At 37.8% G+C, this 15,871-nt stretch overlaps 1 protein-coding gene across 2 annotated transcripts in view; it reads left to right on the top strand.

The window, feature by feature from the left end:
• NHS (NHS actin remodeling regulator) overlaps nt 1-15,871 on the top strand; it is a 307,993-nt gene that overhangs the window by 267,687 nt on the left and 24,435 nt on the right. Inside the window, exons 3-4 of one of the 2 annotated variants that reach the window (XM_070750742.1) lie at nt 11,180-11,307; nt 14,407-14,469. In XM_070750742.1, the coding sequence (XP_070606843.1) occupies nt 11,180-11,307; nt 14,407-14,469 (191 nt within the window). Of the gene's footprint in view, nt 1-11,179; nt 11,308-14,406; nt 14,470-15,033; nt 15,175-15,871 lie in introns of those variants that run through there. The other variant, XM_070750743.1, reaches the window with a different exon arrangement.

Raw genomic sequence — 15,871 nt, 5'->3', positions numbered from 1 at the left:
ATATTAATATAAATAACCTGTTGTCTTCCTAACATTTCAGAGCAATAACAATATCATATTGAAAATATGTGTAATTGCTTTAAAATAATATATTAAATAATTTCACAACAAATAGAGGGTGCGACTTATTTTAATAGCATTGCAAAGAGCTCAAAGGAGAAATATTATAGTGATAGTAAAATTATAACAGAACTCTCAGGATGAGAAGCTGTTCTGTTTTAGATAAATTTAATTTTCTTCTGCCATCTTGTGGTCAGGAAATAGCTCCTTTAATAAAGAATGTAAAACAAAAATATATTAAGATCAGGACTTTAATATAGCAAGATCCTTTGGAGAGCAGGCATGCAGAAGTGGGGCTCTGCTGAATAATCTAATTAAAAACTTTTTTAAAAAAAGAACCAAATATGCACAGAATTGAATCACAGGGAGGAAAAAGTGAATGAAGCAAAAGACTGGACTTTGGAAAGAAGAAAAATCTTGGAAATCAATTATATATTTGGATGCAAAGTTAATTCTGGTGAGTTCTGCTTTGTAGTGTAATCAGACTGCAGTTCCTTTGTTCTCCTGATGACATTGAAAAAATACCAGCATTGACAAAGTTTTCCAGCATTGAGAAAATTTTCTTTATGTAGACTGAACTGTTTTTCTTCAATGTTGACTGCATAGTTGTTTTTACCATTAACAGAGCATGCTTACACAAATATACAGTAATTGCAAAATGAATTACAAACAGATCTCATTGCATGAATGTTTTTTCCTTACTCTCTCTAATTAATGAAGTGCAGATCTGTTTTCTTTTTCTTTATCTCCATGCATGTTTATAAGTATTTATAAGGATTCCAGTTTTTTATATTGAATGATCCTGAGAAAACTGACTGAAGATTTTAGAAAGTTGTTTACAACTATTGTAAAGTTTTACAACAGTGTTGTAAATTGTTATTACCTAGATGGTAAATTGCTCCGAACTGCTTTTATTGCCCTGAACTGCAATTATCATTCTACCTTATTTTGTAGATTACAAATAGTCAGAGACTGCAATGTTTTTACAATATTTTTAAAGTTCTGATACTTTTAAATATTTTGTAGAATTTTGTGGGCTACCTTGTATTATCTTTTTATATTATGTATATATATTTGTTTAATCTTTTTTATATTAATAACAAACTGACATTTTTTTTACTCTCAGCTGAGATACTATATTTATCATTTTATGCTGAGATTTGGGGTTTTTTTTTGCAAATTTATTCATCTGTCACTTTTAATTATATAGTTTTATAGTTTGTGTGGATTATAAACTACAGTATATCAAGTGGACAACATCAAGATTAACTACAGAAGGTATTACAAAGAGAATTTGAACTTCTTGAACAAGAAAATGAGAAGTAGCCCAGCTGAGAGACAGACTAACTGAGAGGTAGCCCAGCTGAAGGGCAGCTTGGCCGTCCAGCTGAGAGGCGGCCCACCCAGCCCAATGTCCCAACCTGGAGGTGGCCCAGCAACCCATCTGAGAGAAGGAGAGGCAGCTGAGTTGAGAGACTGGAGAGGCAGCCCAGAGTACCAGCCTGACATTTGAGCCATAATGGTGCAAATGGAAGCCACTGAGCAGTGGTAAAACAGTGGTAAGTGGCAGCAGACCAGCAGCATGGCAAACCTTGAGCACCAGTGGTACAAAGCTATGTGACAAAGCATCTCAAGCAGCAACTAAGTTCAGCATGTGGACCAGCAGTGGCTGAGAGCAGTACAGAGGACTAAGTGAACAGTGGTGCCTACAGCATTGACTGAGAGCAGCGTGGCACACCATCAGCAGCTGGGAGAAGTGTAGTGGACCAGCTAAAGAGATGCCCACATCAACACATCATACCTGAAAACTCTGGCACGCATACTATAGACTGACACTATAATGACTTGCAAAGTGTGTAATATCTTCAGCTTACGCTCACAGAAGACCCAAGCTATATATGAATCAAATGTGAGCTACTTGAATTACTCGAAGAAAACTGATATATCCAAATTGAACACAACAGGGAACAAACAGCTTCTGTAAAAAATGACCCTGCATATGTACCTAAAGAGCAAGACCAATGGAAGCATGTCACTTTTAGAAGAAAACAACAACCAGGAGCAAAGCTGCTACTATCTACCCTAGCCCATTCCAATGAAGCTGAACTGAACAATTGCTTTCATAGCTTCTCCCGGAAGAAAATAGGCAGACACTCATAAACAGCATTCATCAATAGGTTCTAAAAAAGAGGCATAAACTAGCATTCCTGTGATAGGAAGAACAGTAGAATAGACTTCCCTAAGATAAAAAAGGACTAATATTGGTGGTAAGAGATTGAATTCTTAGGGGAACAGAACTTATAGTCTGCAGACCAGGCAGTCAAACTAAGAAGTATATTGTCTCCCTGGAGTAAAAATCAACGATGTAATCTGAATGCCTTACTTAAATAATCAACTCCACAGATAACTACCCCTTTCTTCTCCTACACGTGGGGATCAATGACACATGAATCAAAACAATCACAAGAGATTTTGAACAACTAGGAAATAAATTTAAAAATTAGGAGCACAAGTGGTGTTTTCACCTATACTTGCAACAAAAGGCCAACATCCATTGACGGAGCAAATGTTTTTAGAAATGATATACAGTATTGGTTTAAAAACATAATTTTGCCTTCCTAGACCACGTTTTGCATTACCCTACATGAAGGTTTCATGGCAAGGGATGAAGTGAAACTCACATGAACTGGCAGGAATAACCAAAAGCCCAGAAGACAAACTCAGAATACAAAAAGATATTGACAGACTTGAATAATGGACCCTAGCCAACAAAATGAAATTTAATATGGATAAAAGCAAGATTTTATACCTGGGCATGAAAAACCAGGTACAAGTACAGATTAGGTAAATCCTGGCTCAAAAAAACAGTATGTCAACTATTCAAGTCCGTCTGAGGCAACTCCAAAAATCTCTTCTCAAGGCTTTGATTCTCTTTTTTTTTAATTAATATTTTTTATTGATTTTTAACAATTTAAAATCACACAACATAAAACAGTGCGTAGTGAATTGTGAATTGTGCCCACCACCCCGACATACACACATTCCCCACCACCAAATTGGGGGTATTTCTTGTATAATCCACTTAACCCAAGAGCAATATATCTGTTTACATATTATAGAGTGATTCCAGTTTATTTCTTGTAGCTTGGTCTCGGATTCTGCTCGTCATATATCGTCGTACCTTGTCCCACCGTCCCATCAGCTGTCCCAACTCAGTTTCATTATCCAAATTTATCATTTTTTCCATAATTTCAAATTGAATATGGTCCACCATGTACCTATACCAATTTTGCATTGTCCATTTTGTCGCATCCTTCCAACCCAAAACTATTACTGCCTGAGCGCTTTCTATTGCTGCTTTTTTTATTTCTCTAAAATCTCCCATCGCTTTACTTTTTACTAGTACTGCCATTTCCTTAGTGATTGTCCATTGTATATTTAACATTCTATTGATATCCTCTTTCACTTTTTGCCAAAATTCCTGCACTATCGGGCATTCCCAAAACATAAGCATAAACACTCCTTTATCTTGACAACCATGCCAACAATTCCCCCTGACATTCTGCTGAAAATGTGCAAATTGAACGGGAGTGAAATACCACTTATGTAATATTTTCCTTCTCATTTCCCTAATTCTTGTATTTTTAATTTTCCTTATATCTTCTACTATATTTTCCATTTCTTGTACCTCTACTAATATCTCATTTTGCCACCATTTAGTCAATCCATCAATCGTGTCCCCATCTGACTGCACTAGCAGTTTGTATATATTTGTTGCTTGCGCCTTTATCCCCTCACTTTTTTCTCTTATTATTTTCTCTAACCCTGTCTCCTCCCGCCATAATACTTCTTTATTCTCCCTTTCATTTAGATATTTACATATTGCATTTATTTGTAGCCCTTACCTAACCACCATTCTATATGATTTCTACTTGGCCTGCCATCCTTCTCGTATAACTGTTCTATCTTAGTTATCCCTCTTCCCTTCAACTCTCCTATAACCCTATTTAAGTTAATTTCGTTTTCTCTATTTATTACATAAAGCGATGACAGTTTAGATTTATATAATCCTATTTTCCCTTGCCATTTTTTCCAAATTTCCATAGTCCCTTTCATTGGGCCTATTAATTTACCTATATCACTCCTATTCCACTTCCTAAAAATTAATTCTCTATTGTTCATCCCGTTTATCTGTTTTTCCAATTTCGCCCATTTTTTTTCACCTAATTGCAACTCCATTAACCTTTCCATTTGAAAAGCTTCCCTATACAGCTCCAAACATGGAACTCCCCATCCCCCCTCTTTTTCATTCGCAATTAACCACTTTTTTCTTATTCTTGGTCTCTTGTCTTCTTCAATCCAATAATTTAATTTTTTGTCCCACTCTTTAACCTTACATACCGATAGCCCCCCCAACAGCACCTGAAATAGGTACATCATCTTGGGAGCTATCATCATTTTTAAAGCTCTTATTTTAGAGAGTCTCCTTAGCTTTTTATCTTTCCAGCTCCTCATCTGTTTCAACATTTTCCTCCATATTAATCTATAATTAATCTCTTCAATTTTCACTGGGTTTTTCAATAACCAAATTCCCAAATATTTTATTTTTTTAAGTCCTAATTTCAACTCCGATTCTTTCCTAATTTCTATCTGTTCTCTCGGATCTATATTTAAACACATAATCTCTGATTTTTCCATATTAACCGACAGTCCCGATTCCTGCTTAAACTCTTGTAAAATATTTATTATACCTTTAATCATCTCCATCGGGGTCTGGGTCAATATAATTGCATCATCTGCAAATAAATTTATTTTCATTTCTAATTCCCCTATTCTATATCCTGCCCAAGTGTTATCTTGTCTTATCTTATTAGCTAAGATCTCTATTGCTATTACGAATAATTTTGGAGACAAAGGGCATCCCTGCTTGGTGCCGTTTAATATTTTAATACTCTGCGTTCTTTGTCCATTCACTCTTATATATGCTTCATTTCCTTTATAAATCTCTTTTATAGTTTCACAAAATTTTCCCCCCATATTTAATTCGTTACATAATTTATATAAATAACTATGGTTAACTTTATCGAACGCTTTATAAACATCTAATTTCAAAATTCCCAATTTCCTTTTAGTAGCAGTAGCATGGTGCATCACATTCATTACATTTCTAATTGGTTCACTTATTTTCCTACCCTTCACGAATCCATATTGATCCTCTTCAATTATTTTTGGTAAAATATTTTCTAATCTATTTGCCAGTATTTTCATAAATATTTTATAATCCTGATTTGCCAAACTGATCGGACAGTAAGACCCAGGCTCTCTTAAATCTCGACCCATCTTCGGAATGGTAACAATTTCTGAAAGCTTCCATGTCTGCGGGATATCACAATTTAACAATATATTATAAAACAATTTCCCCAAATGCGGCAACAACACATTCACATAAGTTTTATAGCATTCCCCTGTAAACCCATCTGGGCCCGGTGCTTTGGCTTGTTTTAACACTTTAATTACTCTAGCAATTTCATCTTGTGTAATTTCTGCATTCAAAATTTGTTTATCTTCTTTACTTACTATTTTCCCAACCTTGAGGACTCCTGTCTTCACTTGCTCCTCTTTATACAAATCTTCATAATATTTCCTCATTATCTCCTCTAACTGGTCATTACCATATCTAACCACTCCACTAGTGTCCCTCAATGCTAAAATACATGATTTTTCTTTCCTCTTCTTCAGATATCTCGCCATTTGCTGCATTGATCTTGTCCCCCAGTTCTGTATTTTTTGTCGCATCGCCATTCTCATCTTATTCCATTTAATCTCATCATACACCATCAACTGTTTCTTTTTCAATTTCAATAAACTATTCCAATCTCTACTTTTCGTTAATCTTAACTGCTGTTGTATCAAATCTATTTCCCTTATCTTCCTTTCCCTCTCTCTACCCCACCTCTTCCTAATATCTGCTTCCATACATATACATTGTCCCCTCATGAAGGCCTTACATGCATCCCATACAATTGATTGTTTAATACCACCCACATCATTAATTCTAAAATATTCTGATAACTCTGTTTGCAATTTCTCTTTATCTTGTTCCCTAGCAGTTACAACTGCATTATATCTCCAAATTCTTTGATTTCGTTCCTGACCTATTTCCAATTCTGCCAATAGTGGGGCATGATCTGATATCCATATACTTTTAATGTCTACTTTTTTAACTTGTATATTGCCTCCCCTATTCATTAATATGTAGTCTATGCAGCTAAATGTGTGATATCTTGCTGAATAATATGTAGCTCAACCCTTTTTAATTTTATTAAAAGAGAAAATTTCTCCCCCCCTCCTTTCTCCTTTAAATAATTCCTTCTTTAATTTTAAATTCTTAAACCACCTTTTTCTCCCCCTTAGACTTCCCCCACTGAATGACAGATATACAGGAATCCCAAGGCATCTCCAAGAAAAATAATAATAATAACAACAATAATAGTAATAGTAATAGTAATAATTCTTTTCCTTCTCCCCCCCCCCCCACAACAAGACAAGGGACCAAACACCATCACTTTCTGGCTCTCTTCTCACGCAGAGCCCGTGTTCTTCTCTGCTCCTTTCTAATGGCCTCTACCTGCCCGCTTAACTCCTTCAGCTGCTCTTCCCTTCGTCTTTCCTCCTCATCTGGGGTACTCCGACCGTCAAAAGCCTCTTCTCCTTCATATGCTAGTGCTCCAGTTTCATCAAACTTAATCCCCAGTTGATCCAATAAAGCCTTTCCCTCCTCCAATGAACGTGCTCTGTACATTTTATTGTCCTGGAACACCAAGATGGCCACTGGGTAGCCCCAGCTAAATCTGGTTCCACTTTGATATAGCCGGCTTGCAATTGGTTTCAACACAGCTCTCGCTCTCAGGGTTTCCCAGGAAAGATCCCTCAGAACCCTTATCTCATTTCCGTCTTGTTTAAGGCTCGTAGAAGTCTTCAAAGTTTTATAAATCATCTCTGCTTTTTTTTCACTGAGGAAAGCGATGATCACATCTCTCTGTCTGCCATCTCTTCTGGGGGCTGCCCAGTGAACTCGCAACAACTCCTCCACGCTGACATGCACGCCTGTCTGTATATTTAACCAAGCATAGACAGCTTCTGTTAACTTTAAATCAGAGGCCGAATCCATTCTGAACCCCCGTAAACGCAAATTCCTCCTTCTCTGTCTGTCCTCCAAATTTGCGATTCTATCATTTATTTGTCTTATTTTTCCATCGTAATCCATCACTTGTTTCTCAACTTTCAGTATCTTTCCAGCAGAGGAATCTTCCTCCTTTTTAATTTGCTTTACTTCTAAGACCAGCTGTTCCATTTTAGTCTCAACTTTATTAAATCTCTGTTCAAATCCACTGCAAATGTCCAGCAGTTTATCCAGTTTTTTTTCAATGTTTGCTAAGCTGGAAACGTCTTCTTTTTTCCCTCCCTCCACCATTTTAAGATTTATTATACTCACTTATCACTTCCTTGTTACAGCGAAAGCACCTCCGTCTTTGCTTGAAATCGTAAATCTTCAAATTCTCTTTGATGCCGGCAGATTCCTGTATCTCCTATTTTTTTCTAAGGAAGATTTATACTCTTTTTAAGGGGGAGAAAACTCTTTACATTTTATATTTATTCGGAGCCAGAGGTGAAATGCCTATCCATTGCATGCGCAATCCAAGGCTTTGATTCTCAAACAAATAAATCTTTTATTCTATTTTTTACACAAGATAGATAGCAACAGTAATATGCAGCCATGCAAAGTCACATTCCAGGCTAACAAGCTACATTTGCAGGCTATAAACCTGCAAAACAGTTTATCATGTTATATCAAAAGCTTACTTTTTGGAAGCAAGGAATTTCACGCCATATTTCAATACCCAGTTGAATGAAAGCAGCTTCATTTCTGATATATTTCAGGAAATAACGCATTGGCTAATTTACACAATTCAACACTTGCAGATTTGAAACTTTTTCCCAAAGATCTCCTCCCTTCTTTTTGTGAATCTCCTAAATCTTGGATTAATTCAGGGGCTGTCAGCTACCCCCACCCCCACCCCCACTCTCTATTATCTGAAGATGAACTGATTTCCATGCTAACGTCTAATTTAAGGTGACCAAGAGCAGGATAGTTCCGCTTTTTAGGAATTTTCCCTGCGTCTTGCATTGTTTTTAAAAGGGTGGCCAGTTTGCAGAAGCGCGCTCGCTCACTCCGGCTCCGCAGCACACCACCACTGCCACTGCAATGCCCCTTGCCTGTCCAGCCCTCCTGTTGCTGGGCTTGCTGCAAGCTGGCAAGCCGACCCAAGCTGCTTCTGCACTCCAAATCAACAGGCCAAACCTGTCCTGACACAGCAGGACCCACAACTTCCGCTGCAGTCTCCCTCCAAGCCCTCCAGCAATGCCTACAAGACAGGGGCCCTGCGGACACCATCGAAGCTGCCACCCTACGCCAGCTATGTTTTCATGGGGAAGAACAGGCAAGCTTTTTTGAGCGTTTTGAGTTTTGTCCGTCGTCCATCCCATCCTCTATCCCCCCCGCTGCCGCCGATGGTGTCCCGCCGTACTTAACTCATCATCTGGTCACTTTAGTCTAACTCATTTTCTCCGCTCTTGTCCCCACTGCCTTCTGACAACATTCTTAAATCAGGGTAAACTAAAGCTTTCATTTCCTCATCCTCAGAATATGACATTTCCCGAGAATGGCAAGGAATACTCACAACAGTCGACCATCCAATTAGTGCATCCAAAATAAGGAAACACTCTGAGAAGCTTTGAAATCCCAAAAGCAAAGCTTTATTGTATATACCATTTTGGTATTGAAGAAACAAAACTGACTCTGGTTTTCCCACGCAAAGGCTTGCCTAGTTTAAACAATAGCTTCCTCTTCTCCCCACTCCTAAGTGACCACATTGTACAATTATGAGATGTCCTTTTGTTATGGGAACAGTCCATCACTTTCTTGAGCTTCTGCAGTGTTGACTTAGATGGTTGCCAAACTTTCACAATCTCCATATATGTTCTCAGCATTTCATTTCTTCCCTTTCCTCCCCCCAGTTCATTGGCAAGTTGAAAAGCATTAAGGTTTGAAAGAAGCAAAGTGATTCAATCTTGACATACTGTAAGAGGGACCATGAAATCCTAGTAGACAATCACTTAAGCATGAGTCAGCAGTGTAGGGCACCAACCAAAACAGATAATACAGAGACACAGAAAACTTCAGTAAGGCCACATTTTGGTCACCACATTAAAAAAAAGATGTTGAGACTTTGGGAAAAGTGCAAAGAAGAGCGACTAAGATGATTGGAGACTAAAACATATGAAGAATGGTTGCAGAATTTAGGTTTGGCTAGTGTGGGGGGGGGGGAAGAACTGGGGGGACATGATAGCAGTATTCCAGTATTTGAAAGGCTGCCACAAAGAGGAGGGGATCAATTTATTTCCAAGGTACCAGAAGGCAGGACAAGAAACAATGGATGGAAACTAATCAAGGAGAGAAACAACCTGGAATTAAGGAGAAATTTCCTAAAAATGAGGACAACAGTGGAACAACTTGTCTTCAGATGGTATGGGTTCTTCATACTGGAGGTTTTTAAGAAGAGACTGGCCAGCAGTGTTCCCTCTAAGCTGCGCAGTGAGCAGGGGCGCAGGCAAATTCCAAGGACAGCACACCCTTTTTCAAGCTGGCGCACAGGAACCCGCACCGTTTCTCCCTGCCCGACAGCTGATCCGCCCCTCCCAAGCTGTGGACGGTGGAGAAACCTCCGGCTTCTCCGGCTCTGGTAGGCTGCAGTCGCGTGCGCCCACCTCCCCTGCGACCTCAGAAGAATGCCGCAGAGGAGGCGCGGAAACTTTTACAAACATTGGAGCCTGGCTTGGCTCCTACCGTGGCGGTGGCTGCAGCTTCAGTGGAGGCTGCAGCTTCTCCTATTCCTCCTCCTCCAGCCGCCATCCTGCTGTGCTTCTCGGCGGAGCAGGTCTCGCACAGCTCCCGTTCCTTGTCCCATCACCTGTGTCCCGGCGCCCCTGCCTGAGTGTCGTCCTGTGGCTGGTCTTGGGCTTCACAGTCATTTCCTGGTTCCCTCTCCTCCCACCGCCTGTGTCTACATTCATGTTTGTCGTAAATATTTTGCATCAATTGTAGAACATTTTTTGTCTCTGGAGAATCAAAAGTATAATATGGCAAATTCATTCTCTAACATATGGGTTTTATTGATGATAGATGCTGAATGAATGAGAACAAATGAAAACAGAGTTTATGTTTTTTTATACATGTTTTATTTTTCAGAGATGTAAGATAGTTTCATCCAGGGGTGGGCTACTGCCTGGACGTGGGGGGGAGAATGTAGTGGGGTAGCGAAAATGGAGCTCCATCCCGGAGCACCCAATTTGCACTGAAAGATGTTGAAAGAAAATGCAGGGCATCCTGCATAAGCCACGGCTACAGTGTGGTAGTAAAAATTTTGGTAGCCCTTCACTGGTTACATCATAACATCCAATTAAAAAAGAGTGTGACGTTAGTTATCCCTGAAGAGTGTAAGCTAGCATTTGTGCCATTGAGTCAATGTTTAATTCATGGTGACTGCCTGGACAAATCCTTGCAGTTTTCTTGGCAACTTTGTTTAGAATTAATGTGACATTGGCAGGCTCCTAGGGCTAAGAGAGAGTGACTGGCCCATATCACCCAACTGGTTTTGTGATCAAATGGCATTAGAATTCTCTGTCTCCTGGTTTTAGCCAGATACCTTAACCATCACTTAAAATTGGCTTTATCACTGGGGCACCACTTTTTCCCCCACACTTTTCATTGAAAAGTATAATGGAGGAATTTAGAGATAACCCACAGTTAAATATCTGTGTTTCTGCCATGAATTAATTCAGAGGCTTTCAATTCTCCCTTACTCTGCTATTTATAACATGATCATTCTGAAAGACAAAATATATTGACAACTATGTATAGGTGGTTATTGCATGTAATTTATCACTGTGTAATTATCATGCAGTGCATCTGGATTGAAGTTCAGATACTTTTTATCAGGAACCTATTTTTAAATCTACAGTGTATCTTGCTGAACAATTGTCTTCTTATTTCTTACAGAGCAACAAAACCAGAGTAATAACCGAGAACAAAAAACTGTGATCCAAACCGTGGTGGCTCCCCCATTTCCATCTTTCCCTGTGATCCACACTAAGAAAACAGAGACTAAGGACCATCACTTGCTAAAAGTAAGTTCTCCCTTGTCTTCTTAATGCATTTGTGATATCTTAGCACAGCTTGGGTTACCAGCAACTTATTCAGCCAAACATCTTTATCTTAACTGCCAGTTAACGGGAGAAAATTACCAGTTAATGCCAGGAGAAATAACATCTGCCAAACCTCTTTTACATTGTTATTAAAGGTATAAAGTTGAAGCCTAATTATCAGTAGATTACAAAATGAACAATAATTGTGTGGTATTCTTATCTCAATTTCTTGCTGTTATTTTTCTTTTAATCAAGCCACAGGTGTTTTTTTTAAAAAAATGTTTACTCTTTATCTTGGTCTCACTATAAATTCTAAATCTAAATACAAGACATTTTTAGCAGGTAATCATTTGTGTCAGTCAAAAGGAGCCTATGCTAGGGTAGGTTCCACTTATGTTTACCACTGGTTCGCATCGCAATGTTTCATGTGCATGCTCAGTAGCTATAATCAGCCTGAAGTACAACTGAGGAGCTCATCTAGTATGCTTTGGGTGAAGGAATAAAGGAAAGTATAAACATGGGGGCAGGTAGGAAGGCCCTTTTCCAAGCAGCAGCAGAGCAAAGAACTTCCAAACAGCTAAAAAATTCAGAAAAAAATTCCCCCAAAAGATGGCAGTTTCCATGGACTGGCATTGACCGAACCAGATCCATGATGCCATTGTGACATCACCAGTGGATCGCTACCAGCTCGGGAAATCTGATCTGAACCGGGAATAACCCATTCCTGTTTGCATACTGTTATACATATAACAGATATACAGATATACTGCATAAGCTATACTGTTTGCATTTATTTTTGACAATAATTGTCAATAAAGCAATAACTGCAAAATAGTCATGCTGGTATATTAACTAGAGAAGATATCATCAAACAGTTTTCTTTTATTTATTGATTGATTGATTAGTTTCTTTTAAACTATAATCCTTCAAGTGGATGGTATACTACAATTCTCAGAAGTCAAATTCACACCAAACATGGCAAAATAAAAATTGTAGTAATAATACAGCTACCAGGCACCATGTTAGAAAAGGCTGCTTTTATTACATTTCAAATTACATTTAAAATCACTAAAAGAAAGTGGCCTCATTACTCTAGGTCAGTATTTCTCAACTTTAACAACCTGCAGATGTTTGGACCTCATCTCCCAGAATTCCCAGGAATTGAAGCCCAGACATCTTTAAGTTGCCATGGTTGAGAAATACTGACCTAGGCCATCCAAACTTTTCAAGCATCTACAAGAATGGAGGGGGCAGTGAGGTACCATGGGGTACTGGGATATTTACAAGAGGAAAGAGGGAAAATGAACTGTCCATCATGAAGTTGTGATGTAAATTCAAATCTTTTGCACTTGTATCACTGCACTGTAGAACCAGGTGCACATATTTTTTTCATTCTAATGAAATTTCAGCTGTAGATACTCCTATTTAATCAGCTGATTCAGTTTGCTTCCAGAGGGAAAGTTCTCTGTTCAATTTTATAAAACTGTTGATAAAATTCACTAGACACTGTCCAAGACTAGATGGAGCACACATTTTTCTTGTCCCCTGGAATTTCTTTTTGCTGCAAGTTGTTTGAAGGATAGCAGTTTTCAGCAATAAGTGATGTCCCACATTTGCCAGGTTTTAAAATGGCAAATGCAATGTCCCCTGGTTTTCTGTTTATCAAGTAACCTAGTCCTTCTCATAGAATTTAATTACTTCTGCCTGGCAGTCTGAACCCCACCCACCCCCCGAAAAAATTGTACATCCCTTGCAAGAAAATAAAGCCAGCATATAACATTTATTTCCCTTCGCTGATACAAATTTTTGAATAAGGGAAAGAGTAACTGTGACATGTTTTGTTGTACATTTTCACAGGTCTCACTTTCACTTACATTGTATAGCATCTAATTACAATAAGTGCTTTAACACTGCATCTTCATATTCAAATACTAGCAAGTTCAGTGCATGTATACTAATGATTTTCATAATATTAAATAGGACCTTTTGGTGATATAAAAAAAATCCTTTACAGATGGCTGTCCACCCTGTGCTCGAGTGAAGGGAAGTACCGTAACCATTTAATGAATGAACAATGCTGAACAATTTTTATTGTAGTTGAAGAAGGCTTTACATATTTCCATAATATTCTCTTCTCAAGAGTATGCCAAGTATATCGTGTTTTGCAGCTCATTGATAGTATCTTCCTCTTTCTTCAAATTGGTTCCCTCCAAATCTTTGTATGATCACTGCCATCATTCTCAGCCACCATAGCCAATTTCAATATTTACATGGACAATGTTATTACTGATGTTTCTACATCACCAAATAGCAATCAGTATCATAAATAGTGTAAATTATTATAAAACAATAAGGATAACATTATGAAGAAATATTAAAAGTTGTTTAAATGCTGCAGCGGGTTAACTAGCTCTTTATACATTATATATGGTTCCATTCAGTGAAGGGCTATCAAAAATTTTACTACCACAATGTGGGTGTGGCTTATGCAGGACCCCTGCTTTTCTTTCAACACCTTTCAGTGCAAATTCGGTGCTCTGGGGTGGAGCTCCATGTTTGCTACCCCACTGCATCCCCCCCCCCCGGTCCGGGCAGCAGCCCACCCCTGGTTCAATTCCATGATTAGATTACTTGGGATTAATAGGCAAAAGTTATTGATCTGATACTACCCATACCCATTTCTATATAGTGTGACCTAAAACCCAGAAAATAGAGGAAATTGAATTAAATAATCAATGAATGTTTTCCTGCTTTAAGGATGCTATTGTCAACAATCAAAGAGCTTGCATGGGAAAAATCTACACACATGATTTTATGCCCATTAACATCCCCCAGGTAGCTAACCACTCAGTTTAACTATGCAAAAATTAAGCAGAATATTATAATTGATAAACAAGTTCTCATGATAAAAACTTTATAGATTCATATTATTTATTTCTCACAGGAACAGAATGCAATGAAGAAACGTTTTTAATGCTACACCATGCATTCCAGATGTACTTGATCAAAAATCATAGAAACATTTGTTGTATGTGTTAATTTTTAATCATCTCACTCTCCCTCCACATTTCATATTTATAGTTTTATAGAATCCGCTCGTCTTCCCCTACTGAGTGTTGCCACATGACCCCATGGAGTAAAAAGGTATTGGAAAATAACTAAATAAAACTTCCTCATACAATCTGTCCCTTTCACTCCCTAACCTTTCTTTGCTACTCTCTTGGCTGACTAACTTTGTTGTCGTTATTTCTTGTTCTTATCAACAAAGACCATTAACATTTTTTTCTTCCTCCATACCAATTTGGTGTTAGGTTTAATAGCCAATGAGCAAGTTTCCTTTTGTTGATTAGTTTTAAATGCCTGTACTAAATTTGTATACAGCTAGGAAAAAATAGATGGTGATCTCAGAAAACTACAATAATGTATCCAATGATATTAAAGCTACAGTATAGACCTAGTCAAAGGACTGTTATCACTGCTATTGTTTGCTGAAGAGCAACTCTGGCAGACCATCAGAGATTGCAGTCAGGTCACTTCACTCTCTTTGTCCAAAAGACATTGTTATGCAGGGAAGGTATTGGTCACAAAATGCAAGCTAATACATGCTATAGGGGCCTCTCTCTCTCTCTTTTTTTTTTGCATGCACCAACTTTTTAGCTCAGAGGTTACCTAGGAAACAAAGTCTTTTGTGCTTGTAGTTTATATGAACTATTCATGGCTGCTATGAACAGCACAAATGCTAGAAAGAAAGAAAATGTTTTCCTAACCTGGAAATGGACAGAAATATCTTCTAAGAAGACTGGTCCCGTTTACATTTTTATGTGTAATATTACAGGCATTTCTGGCAAGGTAAGAATGTAGCTTGATATAAATTGGATAAATCCCTGCGAAGTGCAGCCTTCAGCATAGATGTTGGGGAGTTAAGAATTAATGTGTCTATTTTGTGCCTTCAGTGGGAATGTTGAGCAGTGTATTTTGAACAAAAATACACTAAAGTTGGGGGTCTTAGTTATAAAAAAATAAAATATTTAAATGCTCTGACAGACTTTAAAACTGTCCCTTTAAAACTGTCCCTTTAAAACTGTCCCTTTAACAAAAACTAAAGCATGAAATGCTTCTGAATGAGCAAAAGGGCAAAATATCTAATAGTCATCAGAATTCACACTGAAAATTGAACTTAGTAATAGACAGACTTTAGAATGGCTTCTTCCAGTCTCTAGAGTATGATGATTGATTAAATGAAAAATATGCGCTTTAAAAAATTAGAAAAACTGTATTAATCATTCAAGAAACTGTCATTTTTTAGTTTTCTAGATATTGTCTAGATTGTTCTATTGTTTTATTCACACATAGTAAAGCAACAAAACACAACAGTCCTCTTTCTTTCTTTCTTTCTTTCTTTCTTTCTTTCTTTCCTTCCTTCTTTCTTTTTCTACTCTTTGAGGTAGTTGGTATCTTAGTTTGTTTATCTTTTGTCCCTCATTAAAATTATTTGTCCTGTATAACACCTGGCTGTTAGATATTCTAAAGATCCTGATTCAAACTT

Source organism: Erythrolamprus reginae, chromosome 4 (genome assembly GCF_031021105.1).
Source record: "Erythrolamprus reginae isolate rEryReg1 chromosome 4, rEryReg1.hap1, whole genome shotgun sequence".
Lineage (NCBI taxonomy): Eukaryota > Metazoa > Chordata > Lepidosauria > Squamata > Dipsadidae > Erythrolamprus > Erythrolamprus reginae.
This window is presented reverse-complemented; position numbering and strand designations above follow the sequence as displayed.